Source organism: Squalius cephalus (genome assembly GCF_949319135.1).
Source record: "Squalius cephalus genome assembly, chromosome: 8".
Classification (NCBI taxonomy): Eukaryota; Metazoa; Chordata; class Actinopteri; order Cypriniformes; family Leuciscidae; genus Squalius; species Squalius cephalus.
The window spans coordinates 45,520,712-45,540,001 of NC_137129.1; the positions used below are offsets into that span (position 1 = coordinate 45,520,712).

The 19,290-nt window shown below is 40.4% G+C and overlaps 1 protein-coding gene across 3 annotated transcripts in view; it reads left to right on the forward strand.

The window, feature by feature from the left end:
* fhod3a (formin homology 2 domain containing 3a) overlaps nt 1-19,220 on the forward strand; it is a 60,089-nt gene extending 40,869 nt beyond the window's left edge. For 2 of the 3 annotated variants that reach the window (XM_079879807.1, XM_079879805.1), the window contains 11 exons: nt 830-1,659; nt 2,217-2,375; nt 2,879-3,061; nt 4,640-4,759; nt 5,174-5,335; nt 5,811-6,001; nt 7,697-7,901; nt 13,364-13,387; nt 14,266-14,464; nt 16,540-16,698; nt 17,717-19,220. In XM_079879807.1, the coding sequence (XP_079735933.1) occupies nt 830-1,659; nt 2,217-2,375; nt 2,879-3,061; nt 4,640-4,759; nt 5,174-5,335; nt 5,811-6,001; nt 7,697-7,901; nt 13,364-13,387; nt 14,266-14,464; nt 16,540-16,698; nt 17,717-17,796 (2,312 nt within the window). In that variant the 3' untranslated portion in view covers nt 17,797-19,220. The remainder of the gene's footprint in view (nt 1-829; nt 1,660-2,216; nt 2,376-2,878; nt 3,062-4,639; nt 4,760-5,173; nt 5,336-5,810; nt 6,002-7,696; nt 7,902-13,363; nt 13,388-14,265; nt 14,465-16,539; nt 16,699-17,716) is intronic. The other variant, XM_079879806.1, reaches the window with a different exon arrangement.
* Nucleotides 19,221-19,290: the final 70 nt, after the last annotated feature.

A 19,290-nucleotide genomic window follows, 5' to 3' on the forward strand; every position in this document is an offset into this window, starting at 1 on the left:
CATCTAAAACTTTAGAGGTGATACATTTTTTTATTATAAAATAAAATATAAAAAATGGTAATACAATATAATACAAGATGTGTGCTTGTTTATATATATATATATATAGTTGCATTTATATATAAAATTATATATGAGAAATCGAAAATATACAAATAAAAGTATATTTGAAAATGCTAAACTATAAAAATTTTAAGTTAACTAAAAATCTAAAATATTAAAGTAAAATTAAATTTTTAAATATTATTAAATGCGATATGTATTAAATATTTTGAATTATATTTATATGTAATCTAATGTAAAATTAAATATGAAAGATTTAAATAATTATTATTATTAAATGTAATTTATAAATTAAATATGAATGAAATTAATTAAAAATGAAAAATTGAAATATTGAAATAAAAAGACATTTGAAAATGCTAAACTATAAAAGTCAATGCAACTAAAACTGAACAAAAATGTAAAGTTCATTAAAATTATTAAATATTAAAATTAAATTAAAATAATAAATATCACGAAATAATACATAAATATTAAAATGTATATAAAATTGTTATATGTAAATTTATAGATGAACATATGTAAATAAGTTGATATAAATATACACAATTAAATATAATATTAAATAAAAAAAAACATTTAACAACAGAAAATGCTAAACTATAATAAACAATTAACTCTTTTCACAGTTTCTACACTGATTTTGAGAAACAATTTACACATAATAGAATGTGAGCAGCGCACTCTTATTGGCAGCTGAAACATGATCAAAAGAACAGAAAGAATGATGGGCGTTCTCTGTGTGTGTGTGTGTGTGTGTGTGCAGGTCAGTGGTCTCAGAGCGGCGGCGTGAATGAACCGCGAAACAAGATCCTCGACAGCAAACTCTTCATGCTGGACATGCTCTACTCGCAGAGCAAAAAGCCCTCGGAGGAAGACGAGGAGGAAGAGGAGCCGAGCGAAGAGAAAGAGCAGGAGGATCCGTTAGCGGCGACGCAGGACGAGAGCGTTAGCACGACTGACGGAGACCAGCGAGGCGAGAGCCAGAGCAACGTACGGGTGTTCGCCGAGCGCTTCGGAGAACTGGTGAAGGGTCTCACTTCTCCACCAATAGAAACGCAGGAACCTCCTCCTCCTCCTCCTCCTCCTCCTGTGAAGAAGGAGTCGGACTGCATTTGGGACCAGCTGATGGCGAGTCCACGAGACCTGTGCATCGGAGACATCGACTTCACCGACCTCAGAGACGAGGACGATCAGGACGTCCTGGACTCGGGGAGTTTGATGAGCTCTGGAGATCTGCTGGCTCCGCCCCCTCCTCCGCCCTGCCCCTTTAACCTCCCGGCTCCGCCCCCAATGTTCGCCTGCCAGGCTCCGCCCCTTCCCATCTTTAGCATCCGCGTGCCTCCGCCCCCTCCCTGCTTCTCTGGCCAGGCTCCGCCCCCTCCTCAGCAGGAGGCGGAGCTAACGCCGCTCTTCCAGAAGAAGAAGAAGACCATCCGGCTGTTCTGGAGTGAAGTCCGGCCCGCCGACTGGATCTCCCGAAACCACAAGCGGAGCCAAGAGTCGCTCTGGTCCCGCCTGGAACCGGTCAAACTCGACACCGCTAAACTCGAGCTTCTGTTCGAGAGCAAGTCCAAGGAGATGCCTGTGGCTAAGGTGAGCAGGGGAAGCGTTCTAGTGTGGAATATAACACTGTGTGTGTGAGAGTGAGTGAGTGAGTGTGTGTGTGTGTGACCCAATTAATACTGTGAGAATTTCATATTATAAATTTTTAAAATATTTAGTTTTTCTACTCACTTTATTACTGTACTGTTAGATGTAAGTTAGGGGTATTTTAGTTTGTTGTTTTTTTAATAAATTTATTTAGCTAGTTTAACCTCATTTACTTATTTATTTTTACACTGTTTATACTTATTATTTTAAATCAGTTTTTATTTAATTTAGTTTGATCAATTTTATTTTATTTCAATCAAATGTTTGTATTAATTGTATTTCTTCTTCAAAAATATTTATTTATTTTAATCAATGTATTTTAATATAATTTATGTATTTCTTATTTATTTAAATAAAATTGTATTCATGTAAATACATTTTTTATTGGAATCAAATTAATTTGGTTAGTTTAATCTTATTTGCATATACCCTGAGACGGTGGTCTGACAGCTTGTCATTGGTTGAGCTGTGATATCAGATGATGTGTGTGTGTTGAACAGAAAACGGCAGCGGACGGGAAGCGGCAGGAGATCATCATCCTGGATTCCAAACGCAGCAACTCCATCAACATCGGCCTGACGGTTCTTCCTCCGCCGCGCACCATCAAGACCGCCATACTGAACTTCGACGAGTACGCGCTCAACAAAGAGGGCATCGAGGTGCAGGATCTCACGCATGTGTTACACTGCACATTTTAGAACATTTTGAGTGAAACAGAATATTTAGAATGTAACATTTCTAAGTGAATAAAAGTTAATAAAAAAGGGATATTTAGAATATTAGAAAGTTACATTTCTGAATGAAACAATATTTAGAATGTTACAGTTTTGGAATATTTAGAGTGTTGATTGTAACATTTTGAGTGAAACAGAATATTTAGAATGTAACATTTCTGAGTGAAAAAAAAGAAGATATTTAGGATGTTAGATTGTAACATTTTGAGAGAAACAGAATATTAATATTTATAGCAAAAATATTGGTTTAAAAGCCCCTCTCTCTCTCTCTCTCTCTCTCTCTCTCTCTCTCCCTCTCTCTCTCTCCCTCTCTCTCCCCCCCTCTCTCTCCCTCTCTCTCTCTCTCCATCTCTCTCTCTCTCTCTCTCTCTCTCTCTCTCTCTCTCTCTCTCTCTCTCTCTCTCTCTCTCTCCCACCCGCCGCTGTAGAAAATCCTGACGATGATTCCCACGGAGGAAGAGACGCAGAAGATCCAGGAGGCTCAGCTGGTGAATCCCGATATTCCCCTGGGAAGCGCGGAGCAGTTCCTCCTGACGCTGTCCTCCATCAGCGAGCTCTCGGCACGCCTGCAGCTCTGGGCCTTCAAACTCGACTATGAAGCCACCGAGAAGGTGAGTGATCATTCACTCGTGTGTCAGAGCGTCAAGGAAACTGATGGAGTAACAGTGGCTCCAGCATTTATCAGGTTCAAAAGTTTGGGGTCGGTAATATTTTTATGGAAACTGTCATACATTTTATTTTTCAGGATTCTTTGATGAATAGTAAGTTCAAAAGAAAAGCATTTATTTGAAATAGAACCGTTTGTAACATTATAAATGTCTTTACTGTCCCTTTTGATCAGTTTAATGCATCCTTGATTAATAAAAGTATTAATTTATTTTCTCATTTGAACAGTAGTACATGCAACTATATTCTACTTCTAAAAAAATGGGCAAAAGTGCTACTTAAATGCAAGTTAAACGCAGGGTTATTATAGTTAACAAAATAAAACCACAAAAAAAAAAAAAAAACATTTTGTAAAAATATATATATATATTTATGCTAGTCACCAAGGAAACATTTTCTCATTTTCATTTAGTTTAACGTTGTACTAAATAACTAAAATTGTAATAAAATTAATAAAAACTATATTAAGACATATTAAAAGAAAAAAACTCAATGATGATAAAATAACAGTGGTAAAATGTTTTCAGAACGGGATCCCAGTCAAAATAATCAAACAAACAGATCAATGTTCTGAAATCGTCACAGGGAAATCGACCTTTGAACTTACGCATCACCTTCACATTCAGAGGTGGAAACCGTTTGAAGGCGTTCGTGAAGACTGCAGATAACTCTCTCTCTCTCTACGGTAAATTCCTCAGGTTCTCCGTGTTTTATCTGTCCGCTGACACAGATGTTCTCAGTCTAATTGAGGGGAACTTTGTGTGCCACAAATAAAACACTCTAATAACAAGAAGCACATTTGTTCTCCCCTCCACCTGAGATCCTGCAGAAACAGAGTCACCTGTGTCTACTGTATATAATATGGGCGTAGTGTGTGTAAACCATAGACTGTATATAATATGGGCGTAGTGTGTGTAAACCATAGACTGTATATAATATGGGCGTAGTGTTCGTGACGTCACCCGTAGTGTTTCTGAAGAGCGTTTTTGAAGCCCAAAGTGGGCGGAGCCGGCCGTCGCCATCTTGGCCGCGTCACTCCCGGATAAACGAAAATGTGCAGCGAGGCGGATTAGCTGAGGTGACGTGACGCTAACATACAGCAGACAAACGGCTAGTAGTGACATCAGCGGCAATCCACCTGTCACTCAAGTGGCCACGCCCTTAATTATGCAGAACTTTAAGGCTTAATATTTAAACAGATGAGTGAAAAAAATCACCCCCTCACAGTCGTCATGTTTAGTCGCCGCTAAATCAGCTATATAGACCAAAACCAGTTTTTGCACCAGACTGTAAACATGTTTTCTCTGCTGTAAAGTTGGGCATTTTAACATGCGACTATGGGACTGACTCTCTTCTGCAGCCGGCCTCTAGTGGCCAGTCCATGAACTGCAGTTTAACTCACTTCAGTGTTGATTCAAGAGAGAGACGGGAAGGTTGCAGCTCAATTTGCTGCTCATCTTCTGTGTGACATCATGCATTTAACAGCTCAGTTAATTAACAATGCAATGTTTCCGCTCTGACAGGAAGTGGCTGAGCCGCTACAGGACCTGAAGGAGGGCATGGATCAGCTGGAGAAAAACAAAACGCTGCGGGTTATCCTGTCCACTCTGCTCGCCATCGGGAACTTCCTGAACGGCTCTAACGTGAGGTTTTATCACGAAACACACTTAAAGGTGCAGTGTGTAAGGTTTAGCGGCATCTAGTGGTGAGGTTACGAATTGCACCCAACAGAAGTTACGGTGGCCGACAGGAAGTGATGTCGTCGTCTGAGACAGCAGAGAGTAGCCAGTTAATCAATGAGGTTTCTTTACAGAGATAAATTAAGATAAATTAAGCTAATAAACACATGACGGTTCATTATGTAAGGTCTTTACACACCACTGAAAACATATGTATATGATATTGCATTTCTGTCAACAGATCCTCCTAAAGATTACACACTGCATCTTTAAATATTCCATACATTTGTGTTTAAATTCATTACATTACAAGCGTTCCGTTAGCGTCAGTGGAGAAGCATTTGCTGTTCAGTCGTGATCATGATCATGTGTGCGCAGGCGAAAGGCTTCGATCTGAGTTATCTGGAGAAGGTTCCTGAAGTGAAGGACACGGTGCACAAGCAGTCTCTCCTGCATCACGTCTGCGGTCTCGTGGTGGAGAACTTCCCCGAGAGCACTGACCTGTACTCCGAGATAGGAGCCCTCACGCGCTCCGCCAAGGTACGAGTACGACACACACACACACACTATATATATATATATATGCCTAAACGAATCAAACTAAGGGAGAAAACGCACCGGATTCAGAAATCAAAAGCTCCAAACGAGTCAAGTGTGAAAACGCCATAAAATGAAAATATTAAAATAAAATGTAATTCAGAATATGTCTAAATGTCATAATCATTTGTTAACAGACAAGTATTCATTACTTCAATGAGCTCATTGTTTCTGCATTAAATTATTACATTGTTTAAATTAATACATTTTTAGCTAACTGTGATTTTGTACATTTTTGTACAACTTGGACAGTTTCCTCTGATAACAGATCACTGTAAATTGTAATATGGACTCATGCTCTTTCTGTAAAACTGCTTTGAAATGATGTGTGTTTTGAAAAGCGCTATACAAATAAATGTGAATTGAATTGAATAGAATATGAGTGAAAGCTGTAGAAGTATCTGGTGTCGTTCTGCAGGTGGATTTCGATCAGCTGCAGGAGAGCCTGACTCAGATGGAGTGGCGCTGCAAAGCATCATGGGATCACCTGAAAGTCATTGCAAAGCACGAGATGAAGCCGGCGCTGAAGCAGAAGATGTCGGACTTCCTGAAGGACTGCGCCGAGAGAATCATCATCCTCAAAATCGTCCACCGCAGAATCATGAACAGGTGAAGTGGAGAAAACACAGTCCAGGTCTAGTGTAATGCTGGTTATACGTTTGTGTCTGAAATATTAAATCTGGGCCATGAAGTAACAGCAGTTGAGAAGCAGCTTGATAATCAAGAGCAGGGTTTGAAATGAACTTTTTCACTACATTTCTAAGTTACCGACCATTCAGAACTTCTACTAGCCAAAAAAAAGAGAGAAATGAAGCAGATTAACATCACAGTTTATATACAGTACCAGTCAAAAGTTTGGAAACATTACTATTTTTAATGTTTTTGAAAGAAGTCTCTTATGCTCATCAAGCCTGCAGTTAAAAAAAAAACAAACAAAAAAAAAAAACAGTAATATTATGAAATATTATTACAATTTAAAATAATGGTTCTCTTTTTTAATATATTTTAAAATGTAATTTATTTTTGTGATGCAAAGCTGAATTTTCATCAGCAAGTACTCCAGTCTTTGGTGTCTTATGATCCTTCAGAAATCATTCTAATATGATGATTTGATGCTCAGTTATTATCAATGATGGAAACAGTTGTGCTGTTTAATATATTTTTTTGGAATACTTTTTTCAGGATTCATTGATGAGTAAAACGTTAACAGCATTTATTCATAAAAACAGCATTTATTCTAAATAAAAACATTTCTAACAATATAAATCGTTACCATCACCTTTTATCAATTTAACGCATCCTTGTTGAATTAAAGTACTAATTTCTTTTAAAAAAATAGTTATTGTTCCCAAACTTTTGAACGGTAGTGTATATTGTTACAAAAGATTTCTATTCTAAATAAATACAGTTCTTTTTAACTTTTTATTCATCAAATAATCCTGAAAAAAGTATCTCAGGTTATAAAAAAAATATTAAGCAGCACAACTGTTTCCAACATTGATCATAAATCATCATATTAGAATGATTTCTGAAGGATCATAAGACACCAAAGACTGGAGTACTTGCTGATGAAAATTCAGCTTTGCATCACAAAAATAATTACATTTTAAAGTATATTAAAAAAGAGAACCATTATTTTAAATTGTAATAATATTTCATAATATTACTGTTTTTTTTTTTTGTTTTTTTTTTTTAACTGCAGGCTTGATGAGCATAAGAGACTTCTTTCAAAAACATAGTAATGTTTCCAAACTTTTGACTGGTACTGTATATATAAAATTTGGATTTCATATTTTCATTTCTTATTCAAACAAAATCGTGTCATCCAGCATCTCCTCTCTTCCTCTTCCTCTTTCATCCTCATCACCATAAATGTGTTTTAGACAGATCAATACAGTACACAGAACATCAAAAAATGTTGGATGTTGGAAAATAAGAATGTCTTTTCTGTTCATCAAATGCTTTTTAATCTTCGCTTTTGCTTCAATGCAAATGAACAAGCGCTGTTATGTGTTGTGTAGTGACGTGTGTGTTCAAGTAAGCCAGATATGAGCAGATTCTGCACAATACACTGTGTTTAATATATCATGATGAATCACGAGTATTTGCGCTAAATCTGCGCAGATTTTTCGTACACGAACTTCCCCAGCAAACTGAGTAAATAAAATAAGTAACACGCCTGATTGGCTCGTGATTTGACAGCGTTTCCCGCCACTGTTGAGTTTTATGTGTTTTTTTATGGTTGGCGGGTGTTAGTTTCACACCCTGATCCAGATGATTGTGAATGTGGTGTTTCCGCACCAGGTTTCACTCGTTCCTGCTGTTCCTGGGACACCCGGCCTACAGCGTCCGGGACATCAGTGTGACGCGCTTCAGTAAGATCATCAGCGAGTTCGCACTGGAGTATCGGACCACACGCGACCGGGTCCTGCAGCAGAAGCAGAAACGGGCCGATCACAGAGAGAGGAACAAGACACGCGGAAAGATGATCACAGACCTCAACACACAGGTGAGCTAACACTACAGACCTCAACACACAGGTGAGCTAACACAGGCCTCAACACACAGACCTCAACACACAGGCCTCAACACACAGACCTCAACACACAGGCCTCAACACACACAGACCTCAACACACAGACCTCAACACACAGGCCTCAACAAACAGACCTCAACACACAGGCCTCAACACACAGACCTCAACACACAGGCCTCAACACACACAGACCTCATCACACAGACCTCAACACACACAGACCTCATCACACAGGCCTCAACACACACAGGCCTCAACACACACAGGCCTCAACACACAGACCTCAACACACAGGCCTCAACACACACAGACCTCAACACACAGGCCTCAACACACACAGACCTCAACACACAGACCTCAACACACAGGCCTCAACACACACAGACCTCAACACACAGGCCTCAACACACACAGACCTCATCACACAGACCTCAACACACAGACCTCAACACACAGGCCTCAACACACAGGCCTCAACACACACAGACCTCATCACACAGACCTCAACACACAGGCCTCAACAAACAGACCTCAACACACAGGCCTCAACACACAGACCTCAACACACAGGCCTCAACACACACAGACCTCATCACACAGACCTCAACACACACAGACCTCATCACACAGGCCTCAACACACACAGGCCTCAACACACACAGGCCTCAACACACAGACCTCAACACACAGGCCTCAACACACACAGACCTCATCACACAGACCTCAACACACAGGCCTCAACACACACAGACCTCATCACACAGACCTCAACACACACAGACCTCATCACACAGGCCTCAACACACACAGGCCTCAACACACACAGGCCTCAACACACAGACCTCAACACACAGGCCTCAACACACACAGACCTCATCACACAGACCTCAACACACAGGCCTCAACACACAGACCTCAACACACAGACCTCAACACACAGACCTCAACACACAGACCTCAACACACAGGCCTCAACACACAGACCTCAACACACAGGCCTCAACACACACAGACCTCAACACACAGACCTCAACACACACAGACCTCAACACACAGACCTCAACACACAGGCCTCAACACACAGACCTCAACACACACAGACCTCAACACACAGGCCTCAACACACACAGGCCTCAACACACACAGACCTCAACACACAGGCCTCAACAAACAGACCTCAACACACAGGCCTCAACACACACAGACCTCAACACACAGACCTCAACACACAGGCCTCAACACACACAGACCTCAACACACAGGCCTCAACACACACAGACCTCATCACACAGACCTCAACACACAGGCCTCAACAAACAGACCTCAACACACAGGCCTCAACACACACAGACCTCAACACACAGGCCTCAACACACACAGACCTCAACAAACAGACCTCAACACACAGACCTCAACAAACAGACCTCAACACACAGACCTCAACACACAGACCTCAACACACAGACCTCAACACACAGACCTCAACACACAGGCCTCAACAAACAGACCTCAACACACAGACCTCAACACACAGGCCTCAACACACACAGAACTCAACACACAGACCTCAACACACAGGCCTCAACACACACAGACCTCAACACACAGGCCTCAACAAACAGACCTCAACACACAGACCTCAACACACAGGCCTCAACACACAGACCTCAACACACAGGCCTCAACACACACAGACCTCAACACACAGGCCTCAACACACACAGGCCTCAACACACAGACCTCAACACACAGGCCTCAACACACACAGACCTCATCACACAGACCTCAACACACAGGCCTCAACACACACAGGCCTCAACACACAGACCTCAACACACAAGCCTCATCACACAAGCCTCATCACACAGACCTCAACACACAGGCCTCAACACACAGGCCTCAACACACAGGCCTCAACACACAAGCCTCAACACACAGGCCTCAACACACAGGCCTCAACACACAAGCCTCAACACACAGGCCTCAACACACAGGCCTCAACACACAGACCTCAACACACAGGCCTCAAAACACACAGACCTCAACACACAGGCCTCAACACACACAGACCTCATCACACAGACCTCAACACACAGACCTCAACACACAGGCCTCAACACACAGGCCTCAACACACACAGACCTCATCACACAGACCTCAACACACAGGCCTCAACAAACAGACCTCAACACACAGGCCTCAACACACAGACCTCAACACACAGGCCTCAACACACACAGACCTCATCACACAGACCTCAACACACACAGACCTCATCACACAGGCCTCAACACACACAGGCCTCAACACACACAGGCCTCAACACACAGACCTCAACACACAGGCCTCAACACACACAGACCTCATCACACAGACCTCAACACACAGGCCTCAACACACACAGACCTCATCACACAGACCTCAACACACACAGACCTCATCACACAGGCCTCAACACACACAGGCCTCAACACACACAGGCCTCAACACACAGACCTCAACACACAGGCCTCAACACACACAGACCTCATCACACAGGCCTCAACACACAGGCCTCAACACACAGACCTCAACACACAGACCTCAACACACAGGCCTCAACACACAGACCTCAACACACAGGCCTCAACACACACAGACCTCAACACACAGACCTCAACACACACAGACCTCAACACACAGACCTCAACACACAGGCCTCAACACACAGACCTCAACACACACAGACCTCAACACACAGGCCTCAACACACACAGGCCTCAACACACACAGACCTCAACACACAGGCCTCAACAAACAGACCTCAACACACAGGCCTCAACACACACAGACCTCAACACACAGACCTCAACACACAGGCCTCAACACACACAGACCTCAACACACAGGCCTCAACACACACAGACCTCATCACACAGACCTCAACACACAGGCCTCAACAAACAGACCTCAACACACAGGCCTCAACACACACAGACCTCAACACACAGGCCTCAACACACACAGACCTCAACAAACAGACCTCAACACACAGACCTCAACAAACAGACCTCAACACACAGACCTCAACACACAGACCTCAACACACAGACCTCAACACACAGACCTCAACACACAGGCCTCAACAAACAGACCTCAACACACAGACCTCAACACACAGGCCTCAACACACACAGAACTCAACACACAGACCTCAACACACAGGCCTCAACACACACAGACCTCAACACACAGGCCTCAACAAACAGACCTCAACACACAGACCTCAACACACAGGCCTCAACACACAGACCTCAACACACAGGCCTCAACACACACAGACCTCAACACACAGGCCTCAACACACACAGGCCTCAACACACAGACCTCAACACACAGGCCTCAACACACACAGACCTCATCACACAGACCTCAACACACAGGCCTCAACACACACAGGCCTCAACACACAGACCTCAACACACAAGCCTCATCACACAAGCCTCATCACACAGACCTCAACACACAGGCCTCAACACACAGGCCTCAACACACAGGCCTCAACACACAAGCCTCAACACACAGGCCTCAACACACAGGCCTCAACACACAAGCCTCAACACACAGGCCTCAACACACAGGCCTCAACACACAGACCTCAACACACAGGCCTCAAAACACACAGACCTCAACACACAGGCCTCAACACACAGGCCTCAACACACAGACCTCAACACACAGGCCTCAACACACAGGCCTCATCACACAGGCCTCAACACACAGACCTCAACACACAGGCCTCAACACACACAGACCTCATCACACAGACCTCAACACACAGACCTCAACACACAGGCCTCAAAACACACAGACCTCAACACACAGGCCTCAACACACAGGCCTCAACACACAGACCTCAACACACAGGCCTCAACACACAGGCCTCATCACACAGGCCTCAACACACAGACCTCAACACACAGGCCTCAACACACATTCACTTCATATTTCAATAATTTATTACACTTATTCTGATTTCAATAACACATTCGCATGTTCTTGGGTCTGTGATGTTGGTTAATGGTCACATGGCATGCAGGTAAACAAGTAAAATATTTAATACTTTTTTTAGCATTATGTAGTTTTATTTTGATTTTAAAATTATTCATTGTTATTTTGCATTTTTATGATTTTATAGTATTAAAGTAAGTGTTTTATTTTGATTTGTTTTATTTTAAAATGATTCATATTTTATTAAGATTTTTATGGTTTTAGTTAATTTTAGTAAGTTATTTGGTCTATTAGTTTTATTTTGATAATTTAAATTTTTTAATCTTTTATTTTTATGATTTTAATTGGTTTTAGTGCACGTTTTATTTCGATTGTTTTTATTTTTAAAAAATTGTAAATAAACATTTTTATGAATTTAAGTGTTCAATTATGGTTGTTTTTATTTTTTTAGTAGGTGTTCTATTTGTTATTTATTTTTATTTCATAATTTATTTTTATTTGACATTTTTATGGTATAGTGTTTTACTTTGATAGTTTTCATTCTAAAATATTTTTTTATTGTAATTTTAGTATAGTATACATTTTTTTAAGTTTAGTCTAGTATAGTAATTTTATTATAATCATTTCATGAGCTCACGGTCCTCTTCCACTCCTCAGAGTATTAGTGTGTTGTGTTTTGTGCGATGAGGAGTATGTAAAGTGTGTAAAGAGGAGTATGATGTGTGTGTGACACAGATCCTCACACACTTCTCATGTCAGTGAGCGCTAATGTTCCCCGCAGGCCTGAAGAAGCCGTGATGATGTGTTTGAGCGTTTATTCTGGCCTCTTCAGATCATCATTCGCTCGCCTCTATTCACACTCTGGCATGTGTGTGTGTTTTAGCTGATGGTTTATCCCGGATGAGATATGGCTCGACTTAAGTGGGTTTGCAGCTGTTTAAACACAGAGACATCGTTACTGAAGTAACACATGGAGGAGCAGCTTCTGTGTCCCATCAGTTTAACTCTTGCTTTTACTTCACTTCTACGTCCCTGAAATGCTAATAATTGGGAACAAGTGTTGTATTCTGACGAGAGGAGGAAGATGTGCTGTATAATGAGCTCTGAATCATCTGAGAGCTCACGTACAGGACCTGTTTGAGAGCTGTCAGTGATTTAATTATTCACTGATGTGAGACTGTGAGTCTCGTTATTCTCGTCTTTTATATCATGACACTGTTGTGATATTGTTCTTGCAACTTTGACAAACTCAACAGGCTAAACGTAATTGTGCTCTAAAATCCACTTTAGTTATGAACAGATGAATACCAGACAAAAAAAATAAGAATATTATCAGCCAGTTATTGGCCTAAGTAGGTCTCTGCTGATTCGTTGGAGAGACTCTGGTGATCCAGAATGACTGTAAGCCGTCTGTTCATTCTTCATTTCTCCCTCTCTCACCACAGACTGATGATGAAGAGGACAGTGAGGTATGAGCGTGTTTGTTCTGCTCTCTGTCTGCCAGATATTAACCGTTAATGTCTTTAATAACTTGATGATTTTTAAAGCTCACAGCATCACTGATTGAGTCTCACTGAATAACCCTGTACAGATTTACTAACCTGGAAATGCACACGTTGTCTTGATTTGGCCTGGCGTGTGTGTGTGTGTGTTGAGAGTTTCAGGTTTATGTCAAAACCTCTGTCTGTTGTGTAGATTATCGATTGTTAACTGCAGTCGATCTGTGCAAATGATTCCTTACATCAGAAATTCAAAAACTTTTTTAGTCAGCCTAACCCATTTGACCTCAAATATTTTCTCGAAGTTGCAAAAAGATTTTAGGTTTAATATTTATTCATCAACACATTCACATGTTCATGGTTTTCTGATGTCAGTTAATGGTCACATGACATGACTTATTTATTTAAAAAAATATGATTTCATTCATTTTTATTTTTTATTTTAATATTACATATTTATGATTTTATACATTTTTAGTATATATATTTATTTTTTATTTTTATTATTTAACATTATTTTCATTTTACATATTTATATTATTTTTATTTTTATCACTTTTATTTTAAATGTATTTATTTAACACATTTTTTATGATTTTATTCACTTTACTAAGTGTTTTTTTATTTATTTTTTATTGCTTTTATTTTAAAATGATTCTTTTTACAACATTTTTATGATTTTAGTAATTATTAAGTATTTTCGTTATCTCATGAACCCCAGTTTAGGAAACCCTGTTATATATTACAGACAGGAAACTAATTTTTCCAAAAGATCAGGCAGCTGTAATCATGTCTAAAGATGTTCTTGTGTAGTCAGTGACGGTGTGTGTGTGTGTGTGTGTGTCCAGGTGGGTCGGGTGTGTGTGAGCAGCAGTGCTCCTCCTGTCGGGCCGCAGACGGAGCCACGGGGTTTGTGTCACGCTGAAGACACCGCCGAACACGAGCAGATGAAGGCGGTGCTGAAGACCAGCGTTCAGAGCAGCGACAGCAGCGACACCACTGTGGTTCCAGTCCTGCGCACACGCACACGCACACGAGCCAGCAGAGGTGAGACACACACACACACACACACACACACGCACACAATCATGTCGGCATTAAAGGGATAGTTCACCCAAAAATGAAAATTAGCCCATGATTTACTCTCCCTCAAGTCATCCTAGATGTATATGACATTCTTCTTTCAGACGAACACAATCAGAGTTATATTACAAAATGTCCTGATTCTTCCATCATAAAAGTGCATCTATCCATCATAAAAGTGCATCTGTTCATCATAAAAGTGCATCTGTCCATCATAAAAGTGCATCTGTCCATCATAAAAGTGCATCTGTCCATCATAAAAGTGCATCTATTCATGTTAAAAGTGTATCTATCCATCATAAAAGGGCATCTATCCATCATAAAAGTGCATCTATCCATCATAAATGTGCATCTGTCCATCATAAAAGTGCATCTGTCATCATAAAAGTGCATCTATCCATGATAAAAGTGCATCTGTCCATCATAAAAGTGCATCTGTCCATCATAAAAGTGTTTCTATCCATCATAAAAGTGCATCTATCCATCATAAAAGTGCATCTATCCATCATAAATGTGCATCTGTCCAACATAAAAGTGCATCTGTCATCATAAAAGTGCATCTATCCATGATAAAAGTGCATCTGTCCATCATAAAAGTGCATCTATCATCATAAAAGTGCATCTATCCATGATAAAAGTGCATCTATCCATGATAAAAGTGCATCTATCCATGATAAAAGTGCATCTGTCCATCATAAAAGTGCATCTGTCCATCATAAAAGTGTTTCTATCCATCATAAAAGTGCATCTATCCATCATAAAAGTGCATCTATCCATCATAAAAGTGCATCTGTCCATCATAAAAGTGCATCTATCCATCATAAAAGTGCATCTATCCATCATAAAAGTGCATCTATCCATCATAAAAGTGCATCTGTCCATCATAAAAGTGCATCTGTCATCATAAAAGTGCATCTATCCATCATAAAAGTGCATCTGTCCATCATAAAAGTGCATCTATCCATGATAAAAGTGCATCTATCCATCATAAAAGTGCATCTATACATCATAAAAGTGCATCTGTCCATCATAAAAGTGCATCTATCCATCATAAAAGTGCATCTATCCATCATAAAAGTGCATCTGTCCATCATAAAAGTGCATCTGTCCATCATAAAAGTGCATCTATCCATCATAAAAGTCCATCTATCCATCATTAAAGTGCATCTATCCGTCATTAAAGTGCATCTGTCCATCATAAAAGTGCATCTATCCATCATAAAAGTGCATCTGTCCATCATAAAAGTGCATCTATCCATCATAAAAGTGCATCTATCCATCATAAAAGTGCATCTGTCCATCATAAAAGTGCATCTATCCATCATAAAAGTCCATCTGTCCATCATAAAAGTGCATCTATCATCATAAAAGTGCATCTATCCATCATAAAAGTGCATCTGTCCATCATAAAAGTGCATCTATCATCATAAAAGTCCATCTGTCCATCATAAAAGTGCATCTGTCCATTATAAAAGTGCATCTATCCATCATAAAAGTGCATCTATCCATCATAAAAGTGCATCTATCATCATAAAAGTGCATCTGTCCATCATAAAAGTGCATCTGTCCATCATTAAAGACTATCTGTCCATCATTAAAGTGCATCTATCCATCATTAAAGTGCATCTATCATCATTAAAGACTATCTGTCCATCATAAAAGTGCTTTTTGAAGCGATGCGTTTGTGTAAGAAAACTATCCATATTTAAACTCTTTTATCGACTAAAACAACTATCTTCTGGCAGACGGTAACACTTGACCGTGACGCACAACGTATTGACGATAGATGAGGATAGAGCAAAACACTAGTCACGAATTAGAGTCTAAAACGAGAATTTTTAAAGAGAAATGTGGGAGGAGCTTGAGTTTGTGTTTGCTTGAACCGCGAGAGGCTCAAAGCTTACGCTACTCCTCAAGGGTCAACCATGGGCTGATTTTCATTTCTGGGTGAACTATCCCTTTAACATGTAGAACACACTGAGATAAACGGACCTGCATCCTCCTCATGTGTGTGTGTGTGTGTGTTTCTCTCTCTGTAGGACGCACCGCATTGGCTGCGGCAAACGAAGAGTCTCGGTGTGTGACGGACGACGCTGCCGATGACATCATGGACAGGATCGTGCGTTCGGCCACTCAGAGTCCCAGAGAACGAGTGCAACCCCGCGAACGACGACGCTCGCGCCTAAACCGAAAATCATGTACGTTAATCTCTTAAAGCATTAGCTCACTTCAGAATTAATATTTCCTGATCATTTACTCTCCCCCACGTCATCCACGATGTTCATGTCTTTCTTTCTTCAGTGGAAAAGAAATGAAGGTTTTTGAGGAAAACACTCCAGGATGTTCCTCCATATAGTGTCTTCAATGGGGTCCAACAGGTCGAAGGTCCAGATGTGAGTTTCAGTGCAGCTTCAAAGTCTCGACACGATCCAGCCGAGGAATAAGAGTCTTATCTAGACAAACCAGCGGACATTTTAGAACAACATAAACCACACATGATCATCTTGCACTCGCTGTGATGCGACACACATTACGTGATCAGGTTGAAAGGTCACGCGTGTTCCGGTTCAGAAATGTAGAGTAGGGTGAAAATCTCCTCCGACATCGTTGTTTTACCTTTTATTTATAATTTTTTTTGTAAAGGGCGTTTGACTTAGTATTTACACGTTCACTTTATAAACACTGGGTCTGTTCTTACGCCTACGTCACGCTTGACCTTTCAACCTGATGACGTAATGTGTGTCGCATCACAGAGCTAGTGCAAGATGATCATTTGTGGTTTAAAAGTATATAAATGTTTATTTCTGTTATAAATGTCCGCTGGTTTGTCTAGATGAGACTCTTATTCCTCGGCTGGATCGTGTCGAGACTTTGAAGCTGCACTGAAACTCACATCTGGACCTTCGACCCGTTGGACCCCATTGAAGACACTATATGGAGGAACATCCTGGAACGTTTTCCTCAAAAACCTTCATTTCTTTTCTAAGAAAGAAAGACATGAACATCTTGGATGACGTGGGGGAGAGTAAATCATCAGGACATTTTAATTCTGAAGTGAACTAATCCTTTAACCCTGTGAAGCCTGACATATGAAATAATAGTCTTTCTGAAATGGAACAGTTTAGACTTTAGACTAAAAGTGTGTTTATAGGGTTAATAACCAGTTACTGCAGCAAATGTTATTGATTAAAGCTGATCATGATTCTTGTGTCTCAGTGAGAAGGACTCTGAAGGGTGGTTTGACCCCAGAAGAAGCCCAGGCGCTGGGATTCGACACGTCGGAGATGCCGGTGTAACGGGACGTCCCGAACTGATCCACACTGACGTTTTGCCTTCCCAGAACTCACCTCAGGACAACACAATACCCAAGATACCACAGTAAAAACATCTTTTTAACGAATCACCTGATCATATATAGAGTGACGTCACTGCTCCGCCTCCTTTACATGCGTTTTATCCTAAGCCACGCCCTCTCATTACATCACACCACACCAGCCAATCACAAGCCTGCACTGTGACTTTTTTTTTAATTTGTGCAAATGAGTGAAAGGACGTCAAAGAAAAGGTGAGAATATGTTTTTTCCCCCGGCTGAACACTAACTCAGGGTTTTCACTGTATTCTCCATTTTAATTATTTCTATTTAAAACTCATCTCGAATGGAAAACACAGAGGAGTGATGAAATGAAGCTTTAAATCACTTCGTTTGCATCAGTCAGATCAGTAAAAGAAAAATGTAATCAGACTGTGGTCTGATACTTTGGTTTATTTATTATAAAATGTATAAGATAAGAGCATTAAGTATGTTTATAGACAGTGAAACAGGTTTAAAACACACACAGACTCGAGATGTTAAAACTATTGTTGAGTTTTATATCTTTTGCCATATTGCAATTCTGGTGTGTTTTAAATGATGTGTGTCTGTGCTTTTTGAAAAATGACCCGTTTTATGATGGCAAATGCTGCAAATCCTCTGCCGTCTCTGTAGGCGTCTTCTGTCTGAGAGTTATAGAAGATTTCAATGTGCCTTTGACACAGAAGGAACTGGAATATTAAATTCACTCATGGGGTTTGGCCAAATCTGAGGATCCGTCACATCATGTGTATTTTATTACATTCAGTTTGTTGTTGGAGTTGTTCTCCAGGTCCTGCTTCTGATTGTGTGTTTCGGAGGAGTTTTTGTTGGTTCAAGCTGTAATAAGAACCATCATGTTGCACCTTAATGTCCATTAATATGGGATTTTTATGAGAAAACAAGACTTATATAAATAAATAAAGATATAAATAACTAAAGATTTAAATGAAATCTACATCAGATGCATTCTTTCTCCAGAAACTGTTAAATGTACAGAACGGTGAAACTATTTTTGACAATGAATGAGACTGTAAAAATGTTAATGCCCTTTTGTTTAGTTTTTTTTTTTTTTTTTTTGTAGATTGCTGCCTGATAGATTTTCTGTACATGTTAATTTAAAAAAGTGTTTTAGAGGACGTGCTCAGATCTCGTCAGCAAACAGAGTAGGTTTTAGTTTACAGTGTTTGAACAGAGACTTGTGTTTTACTGTTATTTTAGAACTCAGAACACAGACTTGCACGATCCGCACCACTCGTCTGTTTTACGCCTGTAACGTTCAGTAGTGAACTTGAAAGCCTTGTACTGTAACATTTTTCCACTTTGATCCGCATGCGTTCACCGCCGGCAATAAACCCTTCCTGAAGCAAGACTTGTGTTTGATTGGATGTGTGTTTCTGATCATGTTATTGAGATAACGTCCTTCAATACATAAACATC